Raw genomic sequence first — 20,029 nt, 5'->3', positions numbered from 1 at the left:
ATACTTTAAAATATGCATGATAACACGGAAACACACTGATGTTGGGTTGAATTAGAGACCAGAAACCTGTAGCTTCCTCTGGCCTCCTGAAGTTCACAGAGTTGGCCACTAGAGGGAGCCACAGACTGAGCAGCCAGCTGTATATAGCCAGCTTTAACAACTGCAAAGCTCCACTTCCACCTTTATCAGCGTCTTCCAGGTAAATATTACAAATACTACACTGGGGGCAGTGTTCTTGCGTGACATTTGATAGATTCCTGCCACAGAGGAGCGGTATAAACCCGTGGGAGCGGCGCTGTGGAGGAGGAGGAGGAGGGTCTGTGCGTCCCACGGAGAGGAGGGTTTTCCGGGTAAAGTTTCCTTTGTGATTCGGAAGTGGTGGTGTGATGCCAAAGCCGTTTATCCGTACAGACACAACACACAAGTGGCGAACATGATAAGTAAGCATAAATATATAGATTAAATAGATATCTTGAGAGCGATAGCGCCCTTTTGTAGTGGGAGAGGGAGCCGCAGCGTGACAGACGCTGAACGTGTAGCTAGCGCTTAGCGGTGATGCCTGGCTGTTATGCTAACAGTAGCTAGCTAACTTGGGGTGTCTGAGTGCAGTCAGCAGGGAAGCCGAGGAGGTTTCACATGTAGCCGGTGCTAGCATTAAGTACGGTAATGTAGTAACTGCTAAGCTTTTCACATTCGGTATGTCGTCGGTGTGCGCTTTTACACAGTAACCCCACTTTGGCTCGCTTTGAGAATGTTAACTCCCACCCAGACGAGCTAACAATAGCTTAGCATGTCTGTGTGTTTTGGACAGTGACAGCTGTAGGCTGCGGCCCCATGACATCTGTGTAGAGGCCTCCTGAAATTCATCTGTCCCTCATTATCAGTTGCCACTCGTCTTTCTAAAAATCTATGTTACATTACCAAGTACAAAGCCGTTTTTTGCACATGCCAAACACAGTGCTGCTCAGCATCATAATGTGTGGAGTAAGTCTGTATAGATTGTCAGACATCCAGGTCATGGTAAGCCGAAGAGCTTCAGTAAAAAGCAACTGCATTTCTCTTTTTGGTTCCTGAAGATGTCTTCAAGAGAAGAAAAGCACTTAATTTTTCTGAAGCTTCAAGGGATGCTGAGGATATGAGAGCAGCAGAGAAATATGGGTTGGGCAGGTTAAGGGATATAACCTCTTCTGAAGCTTTGCTCTTATTTTCTTCAACAGAACTGTTCACAGCTCTGTCCTGCTGAAATGGGAAAACAGCCTTTCAAGACTTTGTAATACAGGTAAGCAACAAGCCTCGTTTCCATCCATGTGATGTCAGGGCTGGTGTGGACCACATCCTTAACCTGTGTGCTTTGACCTAAAAAGCTGCTGAAATTGTTGGTAGTGGTTTTCCTGCATCTGAATGTTGTCGGAGCGTGTGCACCTTTGTAATTGTGATACATATCTGAAAGGCTAGTGTGGGCGTGTAGCGAGGAATGCTCTAGTGCTTGTATCTGTCTTGAGTGCATTGCACCAGAACAGTACGCTGTGCATGTTTGAACAGCTGCCATCTGTTGGGAGCGCTAGGATGAAGCAACTGATGTTGCAGTAAGCATCTCTGGGTTTTCATTTGAGGTTTGTCAGGTTAATTAAATGTGTAACATCTGATATCCAGGTCACTCTAGACCTGGGTTTTATTGTGCTAGATTGTGGCCTCAATATAAGCTTTAGAGATGAAAAGTCACACATACTTTCTCACATCTTGTTGACAGGAGATATGTATCTCACAGTGATGCTCTGTACCGAGACGGATATCACATGTTGTCCTGAAGAAGCCACTAACACTTTGTCTCACCGTCTTATCACACTCACTTTCACAGTCGCTGAGCATACATTTTGGTGTATCCGTTGTTTGTCAAAGTACTGAATTATTACAATTAGTTTGTCTCAATTCTTGCTTGTATTTAATTTTAGCACCACTTAGTTTGACTGTCAGGTTAGTTCGTCACTTTTCAAAACCAATTTCCTGCTTTTTGTTTTTTCTCAGTCTGTGTATAGAGGCTCATGCTTAACTCGACTACTTTTGGCTTTTGCCGTGTGTAACATGTGATTTGAAGTCTCTAATACGATGAGGTCAAGATCAGCATGCAGAGCTCACTTATGTCTGCCTGTGCTGCTGAGTCAGAGCTCTTCTTGGCAGCAGGTGAGGTAAATTAGCAGATACTCAGGGGGAGTGACAGTCTGATGCTGTCATGACACTGTAGTGGCACAGTCTTTCACAGTAGGATATCAGGCGGTTTGACATGTAAACAGGATGTTGACAGAATAACAATGCAGTTTGTTTTGACGTGTTTGTAACTTACACCAATCTGCCACGACATTAAATCCACTGACGGATGACGTGAACAGCATCTACAATCTCAGGACACTGCAGTGTTTTGCTGGGAAGCTTTGGGTACTGCCATTCATGACGATGTTACTTTTACATGTGCCACCTAAATGCTGTTGATAGGCACACCCTCCCATGGCAACAGCAATCCCTCATGAGAAACGCTGCTCAGGAACAGCTCGAGAAACACAGCAAAGAGCCTAAGGCTTTGACGAAGCCTCCAAACTTCAGAGATCTCAATCAGATCATTCACGAGATGCACTGCAACAAGGATCTGGTGCCAAATACTGGAGGTGTCCTGCTGGAAAGTGGGTTTCTATTGGGGCTGATCAGTGTATATACTTATTTAAAGTTATTTGTGCCATCATGTCTGTGTAATCTTCATCCCACACAAAATCATGCCGTGCTTATTCCATGTGACAGATTGACCCCGCTTCTATCAATGTCACATCTCATTATTAGTACAAATATTAGACTTACAGAGGCACACGGGGTGGTATTGCTGGGAAACAAACCTTAGTAGTTCTTCAGTCCTGATTACACTCTCCTGTGTCAGCTATCAAAACCAGGAATCAGATATCTACTGTTTTAAATCCTAATTTTGACACTTTTCAGTTGTATTTCATTAAGACCAAAGCTCCTGTACAGCTGTACGTGTAATCAGAAAATTTCAAATATTAAAAAAAAACAAACCTTTGTTTTTGTATTCAATTTAAAAAACGTTATATAAACTTGTTATATAGTCTTTAAAATGAGGTAGAAAACAAAGTAGGTATTGTATTTGATACCCATCTCTACGTGCCAGAAAACAGTCACATATCTTGGCTATGTGTTCTGCTTTTTAAAATCTACTTTCAAAGAAATGAAATGATAAATATTTACCATAGGGAGTAAGCCTGTTCACCTGTATCCTGATAGGTCTGCAAATACTTTTCACAGATCTGTTTAGATTTACCAGATAGAAGTTGTTATTATATTCATCAGAGAATGCAACGTGTCTAAACATTTTGAATCTGATATGATAAAACTTCCAGACATCCCTAAGGCCAGCAACATCAAGCGAAAGTTTAGTGTGTTTAGTGTTCTGTTATTCAGACATGTGCACCAGCGTTTGATTGTGAGAGAGAGTGTGACATCTCAGACAACACAGCCTCATTGTTTTCAGGCCTGCTGTGCAGTAATGACAGAATCCCCACCAGAACCCCACAACGAGAAAACACATATTTGCAGCGAGAGCAAGAGAGAGATCAACACACAGCACAGCAGCACGTCCTGCCTTTGTAAATGGCCATTAGTGACTAGCTGCCTGAGTTACCGGCCTGTTTAGTCCAAAGGAGTGTTTCATAAAGTGAGATAACCAGTTACACCAGGTTTGCTCCAGTAAATCAGGAAAATCTGTTTCAAAAAGTGGGTTTAAAAGGCAAGGCTCTAATCACAGACAGGTTCCAGGCTTAGCTTCATCTTAAGCTTTAGACGGTTATAATAGAAATATACCTGCCAGCTAAAACACAGTGTTTTTCCACTCATCACTGCTCTACTACAAACATAATTGTGAGTCATACTGAGTTCATGTTGGATTATTTAATACAACTGTGCATATTGGCTCATTGTCACACTGGGACAGTGATTGTTTGCTGTGTAAAGGGCCTGAGCAACATGTAATGTAAAACTAACCACACTGATTATTTATATCAGTTTTACTCATATAGGAGTCCACAACAGTGGAGCAACACGTATTAATGATTTTACATGAAATTGTCATATAGTAAGATGAAAATCGGCCACTCAATTAAACTTAATTTATACAGCACTCGTCAAACAAATCAAATGTACTTTAAAGTGCTTTGCAAACAACAAACTGACAAAACACAGGATGTCAAAAATAGATTTAGAGGTCAACCAAAATGTTTTTTTCCTGGTGTGATACTGACATTGATTGATAGTAAGCAAGGAGACCAATAACCAGTATTTGGTACTGATTATACATTTTACAGTAATAATGAACAACTTGGTGTGAAAATTTAAAAGAACACAAACAACAAAACAAAACTTTTTTGAAATGCCTTTGTTTATTTATGTTCAGCATGTTTAATTTAAAAAGAACTTTTCAATTATGTATTTTTTGCTCCATCAGAGTTTTTATGTTTCATGCTCAGTCTAACACTTTAATTCAGGGTACACAGAAAAGCTTACTTTGTTCAGGCCTACAAGGAGAGGACAGGACTTCAGAGTATCTCTGTTATATGCATAAAATGTGCTACATTTCTCTCTTTTCTGTCTTGACGCCTGAGTTAGTCTGGATCCACTATATGGAACCATTTAAGTCAAGCCGTTTACAGAAATCCCCATTTCAACTTTTAACTCAACTTTCAACTGCAATTTTATTGTCCCCAAGGGGGAAATTGTCTTGCAGCCAGATGCAACACAGAACGCATACAAACAGCCTATTTTATAGCTTCCTTTATGAAATGCCTCCAGCTTTGATGATGAATGGTTAGATTAGTCAAATGTATGAAATCACACTGAGCTTGTTAAGAAGTTAAAGGGAAAAAAACAACTTTAAAAAACCCTCTTTAAACTAGCGTCCACAGCAACTGCTGTAAAAGCTCAAACATGTAAATTCTTCCGTGATGGCTGATTTAATCCCTAGCCTACAGCCCTGCATTCTTCCTCTTTCCCCAGTTGTTTGTGTATGTGTGTGAGCAGGCCAGAGAGAGCAAAGTAGTCAGTTCCCTTGGACTGGCTCTTTTTGACTTGTTAAAGCCTGTAAAAGTTCCGTGGGTGCTGTTTATATGTGTTTTTAAAGCATGGCTTTGTTGGATCCTCAACTCTGATTGGCCAATATAGACAAGCCAATTTCCTACATTTTTCAAATACAGAGTAACTGTTTAATTGTTTATGCTTTGTACTGATTAAGTAATAAAGCAAACAATTTAATTGTTTTTAGACTCAAGGGCTTGTTGTCCAGAGGTTACAACGTTTTGCGCTGGCAAGTACAGTATCTAGCTAAGCGAAGCACAAACTGACTCAGGTGTAGTGTTGCTGCGCTGCTGGAGCTAGCAGTAAAAGATATGGGTTGCTTTTATAGTCCTAACTATTTATCTCATTTCTGTTAAATGGCCATAAAGACACTTTGTAAAGGGGAGTTTTTTTTCCATCCCACTGTCGTCAAGTGCCTGCTCAAAAGGAATCCAAAAGAATCTTCAGATTTGTTTGGGTTTGTCTGATTAAAATTAGTGAAGTGCTTTGGGTTAATATATGTAGTGAATAGGCACAACATAAAACAGTCTATCTGGTTATGTCCTTTATTCTCTGTGCTCAGATTTTTTGATGAGGAATTAAACATTTAATTTCACATTTTATTCCAGGTCTCTCCATCAACCTGGCAACGACAGACTCACACAAAGGGGAGGAGCCAGGTCCCAGCAGTATGGAGGTTGTTGGAGCGCCCGGTTCTGCCCCGAGCCCTCAGAGCGAGGCAGTGACCAACGAGCTTCAGGAGCTGTCCCTCCAGCCTGCTCCCAGTCTGCTTCCTCTGCAGGAGCGCAAGAATGGTGAGACAGTGATGCATGCGGACCCTTTGTTTTTTTAATTGAACACAGCTTGAACACAGATGAATATAAACAAATGAATACAACAAGGCCACAGTTGTACTTTTGGGTTGTTTTCGAAAGTTTTGACAGTGGTGCTGCGCCCTGGAGCCCTCTACTGCTAAAGAATAGGACAGCCATTGCCTGGCTCATCTACTTATGAGTATATCAAACCTTTGTTTTTGCAAATAAGGTTTGAATCAGTGGTGGTTTCTTGCTGCAAGACATCCCACACAGTGTTACTCACCTGCAGTGCTCCATTGTAGCTTTCAATGTGTATATGTTCTGCTCAAAGGATTTGTAATCTGGTGGCACACTGCACTTTTGCAGACATGTGGGGCACACTGTGCATGCGTTGGCATGTAGCGCTCAGCTCTACTGCCTGATTCTTTGGCTTTCAACACAAATCTTAACTAATTAGAGACAGACAACCAAGCACACTCACATTCACACCTACGGACAATTTAGAATCACCAATTAACCTCAACATGTTTCTGAACCGTGGGAGAAAGGAAGGGAGAACATGCAAACTCCACGCAATGTGATCCGGGGCGTCCTAACCGGGATGCGATCTTCTAGCTGCGAGGCGACTGTGCTAACCACGAGCCACCTTGCAGCCTTTACATCTCAATATATTAAGTATAATATACATTATTTTTAACAGTGTGGGTGGATATAAATCAGTGTTGTATTTACAAACATCCTTTCTGACCTCAGGAATAGTTTTGCTGTCTCAGCTGCTATTGGAATGTACAGGAAACATTTTACAGATCTTACAGACCAACACTTTTGCTTCTCCCTCTAGTGAATATTTTGACTTAGTACAACTCATCCTTCACAGAAGTGAACATAAATTCCTCCAAGCTAAAAAAGTGTGCTTGGAGAATATGTTACATAAGTTGAGGGTAAGTGGAAAGTGGAAAAAACACTTATCTGAGAGGCAGAAGTTAAATGTCAGATGTGCCTGTATGTCTCGTTCATTTTTCAGTAGAGATTACCTCACCACCGAGGGCACCTAAAGGCAAGAGAGACATAGAAACTTGAGTGCTGAGGTGAAGCTCTGTGCGTGTACGTGGAAAACTATGTGCGTTGAAGTCCTCATGAAGTAGGGAGTGAAGAAGCTTCTGCACCTAATTGGCTTGCTCCTCTGCGTTGACCTCCTGCTACAGTAGATTAGAGTGTACTGCATGTTTGCTCTGTGGACTTAACACTCTGTTGGTCTTTTTTTGTGTCTGGAGTTAGCTTGGAGAGCTTGGAGTTCTTGGCTCTCTGTGCGGAGACATGCTTTCTTTTGGTTGAATCATGGTGGAAAAGTTACGTTTCCCAGATTTATGTACTTCATTTGTTTAAGTTCCCACTGCCAAATTACAAGTGAGTCGGAGCATAAGAGTGGAAGTCGCAAGAAGTCAAAAATAGCTTGTCTGGACAGTGTTTTGGTAATATGTGTAATATTCCTTTTTGTAGTTTAGTTTTTTATTTGTGTATGGAAGTTAAGCATAATATCATCAGTCTGTTGCAAGGAAGACATGAGTGAACATAGACATATTAGGATAAACACATTAATTCACCTAGTTAATAAACAAAAATAAGCATTTTTTTTTTTAGATGATTGTTATGAATTGTGGCTTTTCTGATATGTGGATTTGTCGCTTGTCTTTGTCCTGATGCAGCTGTTCTGTGCCGCCTTTCATCAAATGGCATCATGTTTATCTGTGGTAGTAATGCAGTTCTCAGTTTCACTAAGTTTAGGCCAGAAATAATGCACATGAAATGAGTAATTGCACTTCGGTATGTGGAACTCAATGTCCTTAGCATAACAAAGCTTTAAATGTTTCCGCCAATAAAACACAATCAGACACAGTGAAAAAGATAAGCAGAGAAATCAAAGGATTGGCCCGACCTGGGATAACTGCTACTTAAACACACACACACAAACAAACACTTCTTGCCATATCAGAAGAGTCGGCCATATTGGTTATTGTTCTCTGGGTGTTGCCCGCCTGTTTTTTTGGAGGCACAGTTACTTGACATGCTGTTGATTTGTCAGGAGATTAAGTTTAGACAAGGTTGGACCAGTCAATGATTTACTGCCTGTAGGGCGGTAAATCCACAGTGGCAGGGAATAATGCACAATACCACATATAATAAAAATCAATGTTAGAAAAAGAAGTTGAGGCACAGTACAGCTAACTTTAAGACTGCAGTGGAAGTAATGAAAAGACAAGAAACATTGTTTATGCTACGTGAGCAATATTTCAAGTGATGTTTACATCATTTAAGAAATGTTTAAGTATGGTCCTGTGACTACTTGTCATACGACCATGTTTAGCTCACAGAAACACACAAAGACATACTCTCTGCCGTAGCCACAGGCCACCACTCCCAAATTTAAACAACCTCTGCTCTTGTTGGCCTTTTCCTTACACTTCATTCTGCTAGCTAGAAGCAGACATGTTGCTGCAGGCACTCCAGAAGACAGTCTAGCATGAAAATGCTTTTAGAGCACTGCAGAAATGCAGTGTTGTGACTCCATGTGCACATCAGTATGCACGTGTATAGAACACGATAAAGTACCCACATAGTAAAGCTTATCAGAGCTTTATCTCTGACACCAGCTTATGCAATGTGTTTACTGCACAAGGTTCCTTCCTCTGTAATGGATGAGTGCTGGGAGATTCATTGTTTAACACACATGTGTGTGTATATATAGAGAGAGGTGACTTGTTTTTCAGCACGAAAATCAGAGACAGATGTTTAGGTCTGTGTGCATTAGTGTGTTCGAGATGGAAAGAGAGAGTCATCTTTGATTCTAGACAAGAAGGCTGATACAGAAAGAGAGTGGCCTTGAAAGCAATTTACATTTCCTGTCTTCCCAGTTACAGAGTTGCTTCTAAAGTGTTCTGTAGCAAACAAAACCAGTCAAGCTATGATAATGTGATTGAGATCATTCAAAAGTTTGAAGTGGAGAAGCTAGTTTGAGTGTGGGAGTGTAGGCTGTAGCAGCAGCAGCAGCAGAAGAAGAAGAACGAGGATGGGGAAGTGGAGAGGGGGAGGTCATGTCTGTAATGGCAGTATTGCATAACCTCTCAGAGAGGGAACAGAAGGAAAACGAGGGAAAATGGAAAGCAAGAAAAGAGGGGGTGTGTTACTTGTACTTGAGGAGGTGAGGCTTGGCACCAGCACGTTTGTGTTCTTTTTCATTTTTTATGTGCAGAGGAGAGAATAAAAGTTTACTTCATTTTTTAAGAAGAGCTTTTAAAAAAAAGTACGCGGGAGCAGGAGAGAACAAAGGTGTAACCACAGAAAGACTGGAACCAAGGGGTGGACCTTGTTGTTATCCAAGGAGCAATAAGGCATAGACACACAGACCTACTCACGCCCTCTCTGTCGGGGCGTGCACACACTTGTAGACAGACAGTCCACAGAAAGAGAATGTGAGGTGCACTGCTACCTGTGGAGTACCAGCTGCCGGTGAGAGGAAAACGTGTTTTAATGTGGCTTTTTCTGTTGCTGGACTTTCCTTCAGCCTTCTACCGCTGTTGTGTTTTGTCACACATCTGCTGTGCTTGTGTCGGGAGTATGAATCGCTAATCTTTCCTGGAAGGTGAAGCTTCCCTTCAGCATGGTACTGAGGGATATTACTATCCAGTCAGGTAAAGTCCATTTCAGTCCACTGTCTTCTGCTTTCATGTCTTGCTTTGTCTTTAAAATATCAAAAAAACAACTGAATCTTACTCCTGAAGAAAGCTGAACTTGTGTCCGTAAATGTTTGGTGCAGACTTCATCTTGGTGTACTTTCTGCATGAGAAGGGCGACTTTGCATTCACAGCTGCAAAAGTTTAATATAACATTATTTTTCTCGAGCACTTATTATCAACTAAACCTGTTGGTAAAACAGTGATAGTTTGTATTTCAATTTATTGAAGTCTTATGTAATGATCTGTCATTACAGATTTTAAGTAAAAGCTTAAATTAAACTCTGAAGTTGCAGTGTAAACCGCAAGTTGCTGTAAAAGTAGTCAGCATCAGTTTCCGGTTCTTTCATGAGTCAGTTAGTGGAGATTGGACTATACAGTTATAAAATGAGTAAATGGAATCCAGAGGGTCCCCAGTACAAAGGAAACAGGCGGGGCTGTAAAGCCAGGTCTGCAGCAATGGGCAGATGTGGGTGTTTGGATGGTTGAGAGGTGTAGTTAAGAAGGAAAAGATAAATTGGGGTTTTTTTCTGCAGACCACCCTTCACCCACAGCAGCTGTCCAGCCAATGCACCACTTCTCCTTGAGGACTGACTGCAGGCAATGAGCCAGCATCCAGGCAGAGCTGGAGAGCTGGAGGTTAGCTGAGGGAGGAGGAATAGAGGCATAACCCGAGCTCAGTGACGGAGACTGAAGCTGGGGGGGAAAGTAGGTTAGAGACGTCCCAGACTCTGCTCCAGATTTATGTAGAAATGACCCACTCATTTCAGTCAGAACAGATTGTTCCAGATCACAACACGAAGACCAGAGACTAGAAAGTAGTTATTAAGTGATAAGTGCAACGAGACAGTGTGCCAGTAGTGTCTGCAGAAAGCACGAGCAGTGATTTTTAGTCGTGCTTGGATGTTTTTGTTTCAACCAGATACTACAGTTGTTGACTTCACTAACAGTACATTACAACTAGTACACACTTCAGGGTTTAGTGTAACTTAAAAACCTGCAGCTTCTCATGTTACAGGCATGCACAGGGCAAGTTCAAATTGTTGGTTTCAGAAATTGAAGTGTCCAGAGCCTGATGGGGCTCCAGCGGCTTTGTGTACTGTTGTGCTTTCTAGTCACAATAAAGAAACTGCTTTGAATGTTGGGACTGAGAACGAGTTACCACCTAGGTACTACAGCTACATTGGAGGTGGCACTCCGTCTTTTATTCAGACTAAGAGTTGTTGACTTTTAGAAAGTGGTAAAGCAAAGGCACAATTTTGGGGGTGTAGAACGGGTAAACTGAGACTTAAATTCCATCAGTGGGCTTTTGAATTAGCCTCACCACATCATTCAGACTTGTAAACAAAAACAGATAAAGATCACATGCGCCTTCGTTCCCACCCTTGCATAATGACAATGATGGGCCGTAGCTGACACTGTGATGTTGAGTCATTAGTGCTGGGGTCTAGCTGGCAGGAGGCAGAAATGAACAGTTTGCTTTGAGAAATTAAAAATGCTAATGTAATCCAAACCCACACAGCCAGTCGCTGTTGGCCAGTATTTAAGATGTAATAGCTAGATATGTAGCTTGGCCGAGGCTGGCTTAGCCCAGCAGTGATTCAGGGAGGCTGATGGTGCTGTTATGTAACAGACTGGGAGGCTGCCAGCAGCAGAGGCCCAAGAGCGCACTGTCAGGCTGAGAGTAGGAGGAGGAGAGAGAAGAATGAGATAGAGAGACTGATAGATGGCAAGAAAGGGGAGGAATAAGCATGGCGAGATAGAAAGAAAATAAAAACATGTCGAGAGAATTGAAAAGGTGAAAAAGAGTGACGTAAAATCTATTGAAAGTATTGACATGACAAAGAAAAGAAGGAGGAGTTGTGTTTTAATCCTGTCTAAGCAAACAGCTGCAGCAGAGACAGTCCAGCTGCAGCAGATAATCTCCACATTCCCAAGAAGTACAATGAAAATACATAAAGACACAAAAGACCAATTAGGTTTATATTATACAGCATAAAAATGTCATGACAACAGCATGTCTCTGACCGAAGGTAACTCTGGTTTGACTGTCTATATATATTTCATATCCATCTGCATGTATTTGATGGTAGATGGATCTCAGCATGCCAGAGCATATGAAGCTGCAGCACAAATATCAGCTTCCCAGCAACACTACAAAACATGTTAAATACAAACATCAGGAGACCAAATGTTGTAGCTTTTGGTGAATGTAAACGGCTTTCGGTCTAATAAACATAGAGGCAGAAACATATTTATGCAACTGAGGCAAGTTTTGCAAGAAGCTTAAATCTTAAATGTGTCCAGCACACCACGCACTCACCCACAGACAACACATGACTCACTAGTGTGCAAACACGCACGCACACGGACACACACACATACGGACACACACACACGGACACACACACACACTTCACAACCCATGTCACTGTCGGGACCTGGACATGCACTTACAGGATTTGGTAGCCTTCCATTTTCACAGTGTGTCCTGACAGCACGGTATTTCAACAAGCACTAACACACTCACATCTTTGATTTGTGATCCAGTAAATTCCTGTTAGATAATGAGAAGTGAGAGAGCATAGCCAAGCAACCTCGCTCAGATCTATTGCCTAAAGCCAAAGAAAAGCGCTTTATCAGCTTCGCAGGTCTGCTCGTAGCAACAGGAACATGATGCCCGCACACCCACAGGTACAAGCCCACTCATGTCGCTCAGCGTTCGCCTTTAAATACACACACAAGCGAACACATCGACTGCACCTTGCAACATGCACTTCAGTCTAAAAGCAGGGAGCGCTAGGCACATTAGCATGGACATATTTTCCACAGTAAATATGTAATTTGCTCATCACTTCCTAGCAACACAAACACGCTGCAGATCTGTCACATCACACACAGAATTAGGTCTGTAAACATGTCAGCGCTCATTTTTACAAACACACCTTAGCTGTGGTGCGTGGTTCGGGCACAGCTGCAGCACACATTCACATATGCACATTTATAATTAGTGTTGTGGGTTGCAAAGCTGAAAATTAATGCAGCATTTTGTGAAGGCAATATGCTCTAATCAAAGTGTGCTCAGTATTAATGAGATTGGTGCACAGTTGTCAAATCACAGCAGTGGTCCTGCATTGTATTGTGTGGAAGCACAAGCTGCTGTGCTACGGCATGTTTTGGAAAGGCAACATACTCTACAACTGAACTAAATGTACCAAACCCAACATTATCCAATTCAAACCCTCTACTTTCACAATATGTGAATGAGGGTTTCAGTGGTGTCGTCATGCACAGACAGTTTAAGTTCCTGCTGTCACAGGTGCAAACGTGCTGCTGCAGGAACACTCAGCCACACAAACAGAAGACATGTATCCTCTGCTTGGTTTAATTTGCCTTGTCTCCCACTCAACCTTCTCTGGTGTGTCTGAATAATAGATCATCCATTAGCCTGTGACTCACCTGTCAACAGCAAATGTGGCGGACTTCACGTTAGCAAATGAATGTAGCAGAGGTCACTGGGAACTGACAGGACTCTTGTTGTTTTCAGATGACTCAAGCACAAGCCAGGTCGATGACAGCAACAGGGAAAAGGAAGGCTCTTGGCTAGGGATTTCAACAAATACATTATTAAGGCTATATGCGAAACATATTCACATAAATGCGAGGACACACGTGACAAATGTTTGGCCTCCCTAACATGCCAACTCTAGGTTATTGAATTTCAGCCAGAAAGACCTTGACAGTAATTAAAATATGTTGCTATTTAAGACCAAGTAAGTGCAAGAATGAAGTTGTTACTCTCGTACACAAACAGGAAACTTTGGTAATAACAGTAGATAGCATCAACAATATCACATAACTCCAGAGGTTACTGGGAAAACCCATGTCTCATCAGTTTCAGGCTGTCCTGCTCTTAGCACGTGGCCACCAGTGTGTGTGTCTGCTGTCAGACCAGACTAAAGAACACAGCTGTTTGTGCTTGCAGTGAAATGCTTATTATGCCATCATAGACTCTTCGTGATCATTTGAGACTTCTGCATTCTCCTGTTGACATGTGCTTCGAATGGTTCTCTCTTTGTTTTTAGCTTCACTAATGTGGTGGCTCAGTGAAAACAACAGGACTTTCAAGGTTTTTTTTGTGCATTCATGTAGTTACTTGAAGTACAGTCTGTCCGTAAGACAGGATATGTTATCAGTCAGATGCATCAGAAAGTGGAGCAAAGACATTTTGTAAGCAACCTGACAACTTAACATGAAAGCTTTTGAGTAGTTTTTTTCCGCATAGAGAGAAGCAATAGACTTAAAGAATGAGAAAGAATGTATCAGAACACCGTCCTCTCTTTTTGTTTTTTATTTTTGTGAAATGTTGTCCCCATGTTCACTTGATTTTGCACCTGCATGTCACTTAAACGCTTGTAAAAAAAATAGAAAGCTGTGTCCCCATTAAAGGTCTGTGTCTAATAAAAACCCTGACGCTGAAGCAAATTAACAGCCAGGCTTTTATTAGATGTTATATACAGTAACAGAAAGAGGAGAGGAGAGGAGAGAGGGAAGAAGGAAGAGGCCTATAAAACTCCAAAGATCAACTTGAAGGAAAACAAGAACACACACACAGATCAAGTATCAAAAAGAGTTTTTCATTCCCAAAAAATCGTTTACTATCAGATACTGTTGTGCTGTAACACAGGCTCCTTGTCTGAAATCAGTTTCTTTATACATGACCGGCTCCAACTGCCTTTCTTTGCCGTCCGTCTGTCCCGGAATATGTTGTTGCAGGTTCTGAAGGGAAAACCAGTTTTAGCGGAAAAGTATAAATTTGTGTTTCCTCTGTAAGTGGGGCAGGAGGTTAGGGGGTTCGGTACAATAAAAATTATTTTCAGATGTTCAAGTTATGTAACAGTCTGTTACAAAGCCGTCATCGCTGCACAGGGAACACCCTCTCCAGCTCGGGTACTCTGTTTTTCCCTCTCGCAGCCTCTGTTCCTCCCTGAAATTCTCATTTGCTGAACACGACCTCAGCTCCCCTCCTCCTCCTTCAGCCCTCTCTGTTTCACAGCGCAGGCTCGTGGTTCCAGATGCTAGCAGCTGCCGGCTGGCTCTATTTTTCATTCATCGCTTGTGCTCTTAGAGATGCCTCTCTCCTTCAACAGCATACAATTAGACCTCAGTAGGACTACATTTTAATTGACATGATGTAACACAGTGAGGGGTGCTGGTCAACAAAGAGCCTTTGACTGCGTTTAAACAGAGACTTTCAGAGAGCGCTTAATTACTTTAGCGTTTAACAGTGCTGAATTAGTTTCTTTATTAATTGTTTGTTCAGCAGTCATGTCAGAAAATAGTTAAATACTATAAGTAAAAGTGAAATAGTATTTGTTCAAACCTTGGACAATATTATTTTAAAAATTGATAGTAATCAAGGAGACTGATAATATTTGGATTAAACATACATATGCAGTAAAATACATACATAGAGCATAGGTTAAAAATGATACCAATAATCAGAAAAACACTGAATATCAGAACTCCTTAATTTCCAGGCTGAAAATGTTGTTGATTGTGTTTAAACATAGACAGGACTTATGCACAGGGGAGATGACCGTACAGGAAGTAAAGAAACCTTATAAACCTGAAGAATATTTGGAAGAAAAACAATGAAAAGTAAAAACCCAAATCACAACTTTTACTCAGCATGCTAGCCCCAGTTGCGTATACTCATTGTTTTCTTTGACAATGTGGGATTTTTTTTGTAGCATTACAGTAATGAATACGACTGTATCTTTCAAAGTTTTCTGCTTATTTTTCAGTTGTCTTATTTTGCTAATTGCCCCACTGAAGCTATTTGTGTTCTGAGATCTTACCAATTGCTTTGGTGATATTATGATTGATAGAACTGATAGTTGAAGCTATGAAAAAAGGGCCTGAGCTGTTATACGCTGTAGTTTCTTTTGTTTTTGGACATCTTAGAATGAAGGGAGTTGTCTGTCTGTTTAAGACTTTTATATATTAATGTAATTACTGCCTCGTAGAAGATATTGCAAGAGTAAAAAAAAACAAACAAACACGTTACCAAATAAAATTCTGTCTTCGAAGCAACTTGCAGTAGTACCATTTTTTTTTTATTACCTTCAACAGCTGAAAAGTGAACAAAACATCAATCCTCTAGGGTACAAAGCTAGAGTTCACTGCAAGGTCAACAACAGCTTATACATCTGGTAGTCCAGACAGTTTTGTACAATTGCTTCATCTACAAACACAAGAGTTGGCTTGGAAGCCTCTGGCAGTGAGTTTACCTCAGTAAAGACAAACAGTGAGTGCAGTAAGTGATTAAGTGCAGCCTTGCCATAGCATCGTTTACATTTGGGTTTGTGCCAGATTCCACATCCTTTCCTCATGATTACGCACATGGCTGCTATGGAGCTACGTCTCCTCAGTGAGATCGTCTTGGATCTGATGTCGTTAACAACATTCCTCGGACTGCGAGTCTCTAAAGTTCAAAATTGTCAGTGGATGGATGCTGAGAAATCCTGGGCCTGATGTCAGTGTTTGGTCACAGTCATATGCAAACAGTGTGGGTAAATTCCACAGCAGAGCGAGTGGGGGCAGATCAGGAAGTAAAGGCAAAAAACACCTTCTGTTTTCCCGGCTGGAATGTTAATGGCTGCTCTGACCTGTGGTAGACTGACGCTTGCCCCGGTTGTTTTTTTTTTTTTTTTGGCAGGACAGGTTTTATTTGGTTCATCTGTTTGGTACATTCTTTATCCATCTGCCATGCTTACTTGTGACTTGAAAGGCAGCATTTAAAAACCCAAGACGTCCTGTAAAATGCAAGTCAGGCATATTGCTGAGCATAGTGCAAAAATTAAAACACTGTGCTTTGTGACACCTTAGTTTGGAGACTATGAACAATTTTTAACCCCTTTTTTAATTGAACAAGATATGTGAACTCCCTTTAAATGCAGTTTGTTAGGTGCAGAATGTTGCCTAAGAAAAAAAACAGTCTTAAGTTTAAACCTATTCATGATCTAAAATTAGGTTAAATGCAGTAGAAATTGTAGGAAATTGTCACAGACAGAAGTCATAGACAAGGAGGTCTCAGGGCAGGAACATTTTAGTCAGTTGGAGTTCAAGATAGATCTAGATAGTGTGTGAAATTCTTGGTCAAAGTGTTGAATTCCTAAGAATTTTCTTTACAGGCCCCTCATGTAGTTCACCTGAACCCGGCTTGTCTGATCTTGTTTATCAGAAGTGGTTTGGGGAAGTTTGCCTAAATGACTAATTGTTGTGGGAAGGTCTGAAGGGCATATGTTCTGTTCTAAGAAGGTCAACTTGTCCCACAATAAGGATAGGGAGTTAGGAATAATAGTGCATGGCCTGTTCTTACTGGGTAAATCTGACCTTTATAGACAGACATGGGGCAGACAGACACACAAGCATTTGACACTGCACTTCCTCAGGTGCCCAGCAACATCAAGTCTGAAATAGATCAGATCTACATTTGTTAAAATACATGTGAAGAACACACACACACACACACACACACACACACACACACATATACTCCTTCACATTATACTTATAGACCAATAGATGCTCTATATAGCTAAACTCAGAACCGAGTTATGGAAAAGGTGTTTGTTTTTCTACACATTTATGTAGACAAACATAAAACACGTATGGGGTTTGGGAGAGGCAGGGTTCAGATTAAGACTTTACAATGTGATATGGAGACAACCCCAAAGAATCCACCGATTTTCTTTCAGCTAGTGCTCAGCAACAGTGGGAAGAGAAATAAACCACCTGCAGAACCAGGCATAAAGAGGGCAGCCACCTGCCTCAACCGTGTGGGCTGAGGGAAGAGAGAAAACAAACACTGTAAAATGAAGGGGTTCAAAGTGGGGGAAGTTGGGGTAAGAGAGTTTGATAGGATTGAGGTCAGAGGTCAGATCAAGGTGTGGTGCTATGAGTTCTTTCAAAAAGCAGGAGGAATCTTTTACTCAGAGGTTTCGTCTTAGTATTTTTCTTTATGTCCTCCATCTGTTGTTCTAAGTTCCTGAATCTGTCCATCATTCCTTTCTCCTCGATTGCCTCCTTCAGGGTGCTTAGAGACTTCAGGAAGCAGGACTTATCCTGGTGCCACTGACATTTTTTGTTCTCAAGATGTTCCTGCACATGGGTAACAGCCACCTTTATACTCGATGCTGTTTCTTACTTCTCAGCCAGGAGCCATGACCAAGAGACTCTCACACCAATGTGTTTGATGTCATCTGATTTCTAGCGTTCTTTGAACCTGGGCAAGCGTGACCCTAACTTTAGAGTTTCCTACACCCGTTTTGCTCGACAGATGTTGGTAAATCTCTTTAAAACTGTACCTCATAGATCTAAAGCGTTACATGTTCCATGGTAGCTTACAGTTTTTTCAATTGGCTTGGCACCCAGTGGTTTGAGAATTGGATGTGCTTCAGCTGCTGGAGGAAGCGGTTTAGGTGTGGTGGCAGCCTGCAGTTTGGGTGCAGTGGTACACTGTTTGGGCACCGCGTTGTGCCGTTTCGGCATCATGGCAAGCTGCAATTTGGTCACTCTTAAAAGCAATTTGGCAATAACAGCAGCTTGCACTTTGACCGTTGTAGTAGGCAGTTTGTGCACTGTGGCAGACAGTGAGGCTTGTTGCAGGGTGCTGGTGACTGGACTGATGTGGGTACTGGATGTACAGAGTTGACTCCTATTAATATGATTACCTAGAACTAGAATGGGACATTGTACATTTGTCTTTGATGATGTTGTCTTGCGACAGATGCAACGTAGGCTCGCCCCACAAGCAGCCAAAGGCTTGCTGAGGACACTGCTGCAAAAGCATAGCAGAAAACAACTCATACTATCAGGACTACTTTTCCAAATAACTTCAAACTAAACACTGTGCTTCCTTCATTCTGCAGCAATACGCCTACCAAATGTGTAAGAGATCAGATGAACTTTTCTTGAGGAAAGCAAAGAACAGGTATACAGACAGATTCCTTTATTTATAAGTGAGATGAACTAAACCAGCAGCATCTCTTACCGTCAACTTTAGTCATTTTTGAAGCACCCTGAAATACTTCTTTAAATTTTAATGTTAATATTTAGAACGAGATGTGAGTAGGGACAAAAAATAAATAAATGTACTGCTCTGCTCATAAAGCTTTATTTATCTTCCCAAACTTCAGTGCTTTTAACATGTGCTTCCGTTTTTTTTAAATCTGGTCTCTATGTTGCATTTGTGTTTTCTCAGTTCCCTTCTCAGCAGAGTGGGATTTGAAAGGATTTCTTCCTAAAAGTAAACATTATGTTTATTTACATTCCATTTTACCAGAAAAGCAGTCTTTGCCCTTGCTGGTCCAGGTTGTAATGACTACGTGGAATTAGGGGAGTGTCCATTCATTTACACATCCACAGGAAGTCACTGTCTCAGCAAGACCTTCACACAGTAAACACATCCTTTCTTCTTGTGCAAAATGTTGTTTTTTGGGTTTTTTTTTTTAAACTCCTGACTAGGTTTTTCAGTGAAGGATAAAAAGAGACCCAGATAAGGATGTCCAAGGCCAAATACCTTCAGTGGAATGTTCCCAAAGACAGAACTATGACATGTACTTCTGTGTCATTTCTATGACATTTTACTTGACTTTACTTTTACTCATTTGGAGTGTTGGGACTGAACTACTGTATAAACAGCATGCAGTACTTTCTGCAGTACTACTGCTGGTACACATTTTAAACAGTAGCATCTCTGTCCTTTGCATCATAGTTGCAGTTTATATTCCTCATATATGTAGTGAAAGCAGCAGCAGCAGATCAGATCAGTGTTTTTATTTATCTTAAGAAATATTTCATCATCTGCTGAACGATTGCTGAAACATCTTATACATTCTGGGTTTCCGGGTGATGAATCCTGATGACTTTGGTGACCTCCTGGCTTTTACTCAAGTGCCAACATGAGGTTAACGGTCATGTTTGAGAGTGAAATGTCTTTACAGCTATCGGATCGATTGCTCACGATGAATTGTCATCATTTTGGTGATCATGAAGCTTTCATTCACCATCGCCATCAGACCAGTTTGTTATTTTGTCAAATAATTTGGTTTATAATGTAATATCTGCTATACTGATGAGATTCCCATTAGCCTCACATTTTTCTTTGTGTTAAGTGCTAAATTTGCAAATTTCTTTGTGGTAATTGTAAGCCTGTTGCCACAATCCAACTTTTACAGCCGTAACTGGCCAGCTGTGTGGATGTGACAGAAGATTTAGGCATCTTTTTCTGTGCTCCTTTTTTTTGTCCTATTTGTGGCTCTTTTTGTTTTACAACTCAGTGCAACACTGAAAATGTGTAGAACTACACCC

At 41.2% G+C, this 20,029-nt stretch overlaps 1 protein-coding gene across 1 annotated transcript in view; it reads left to right on the top strand.

Annotated features, from left to right (window-relative positions):
• Positions 1–349: 349 nt before the first annotated feature.
• Positions 350–20,029, top strand: part of mrtfab (myocardin related transcription factor Ab) — a 46,617-nt gene continuing 26,937 nt past the window's right edge. Inside the window, exons 1-3 of the mRNA XM_008304736.1 lie at positions 350–440; positions 1,218–1,279; positions 5,736–5,921. Of these exons, the coding sequence (XP_008302958.1) occupies positions 5,798–5,921 (124 nt within the window). The 5' untranslated portion in view covers positions 350–440; positions 1,218–1,279; positions 5,736–5,797. The remainder of the gene's footprint in view (positions 441–1,217; positions 1,280–5,735; positions 5,922–20,029) is intronic.

Source organism: Stegastes partitus, unplaced genomic scaffold, assembly GCF_000690725.1.
Source record: "Stegastes partitus isolate 25-593 unplaced genomic scaffold, Stegastes_partitus-1.0.2 Scaffold2307, whole genome shotgun sequence".
In the NCBI taxonomy this organism is placed as follows: Eukaryota; Metazoa; Chordata; class Actinopteri; family Pomacentridae; genus Stegastes; species Stegastes partitus.
Note: the sequence above shows the minus strand (reverse complement) of the source record. Positions and strands in the feature narration are given on the sequence as shown.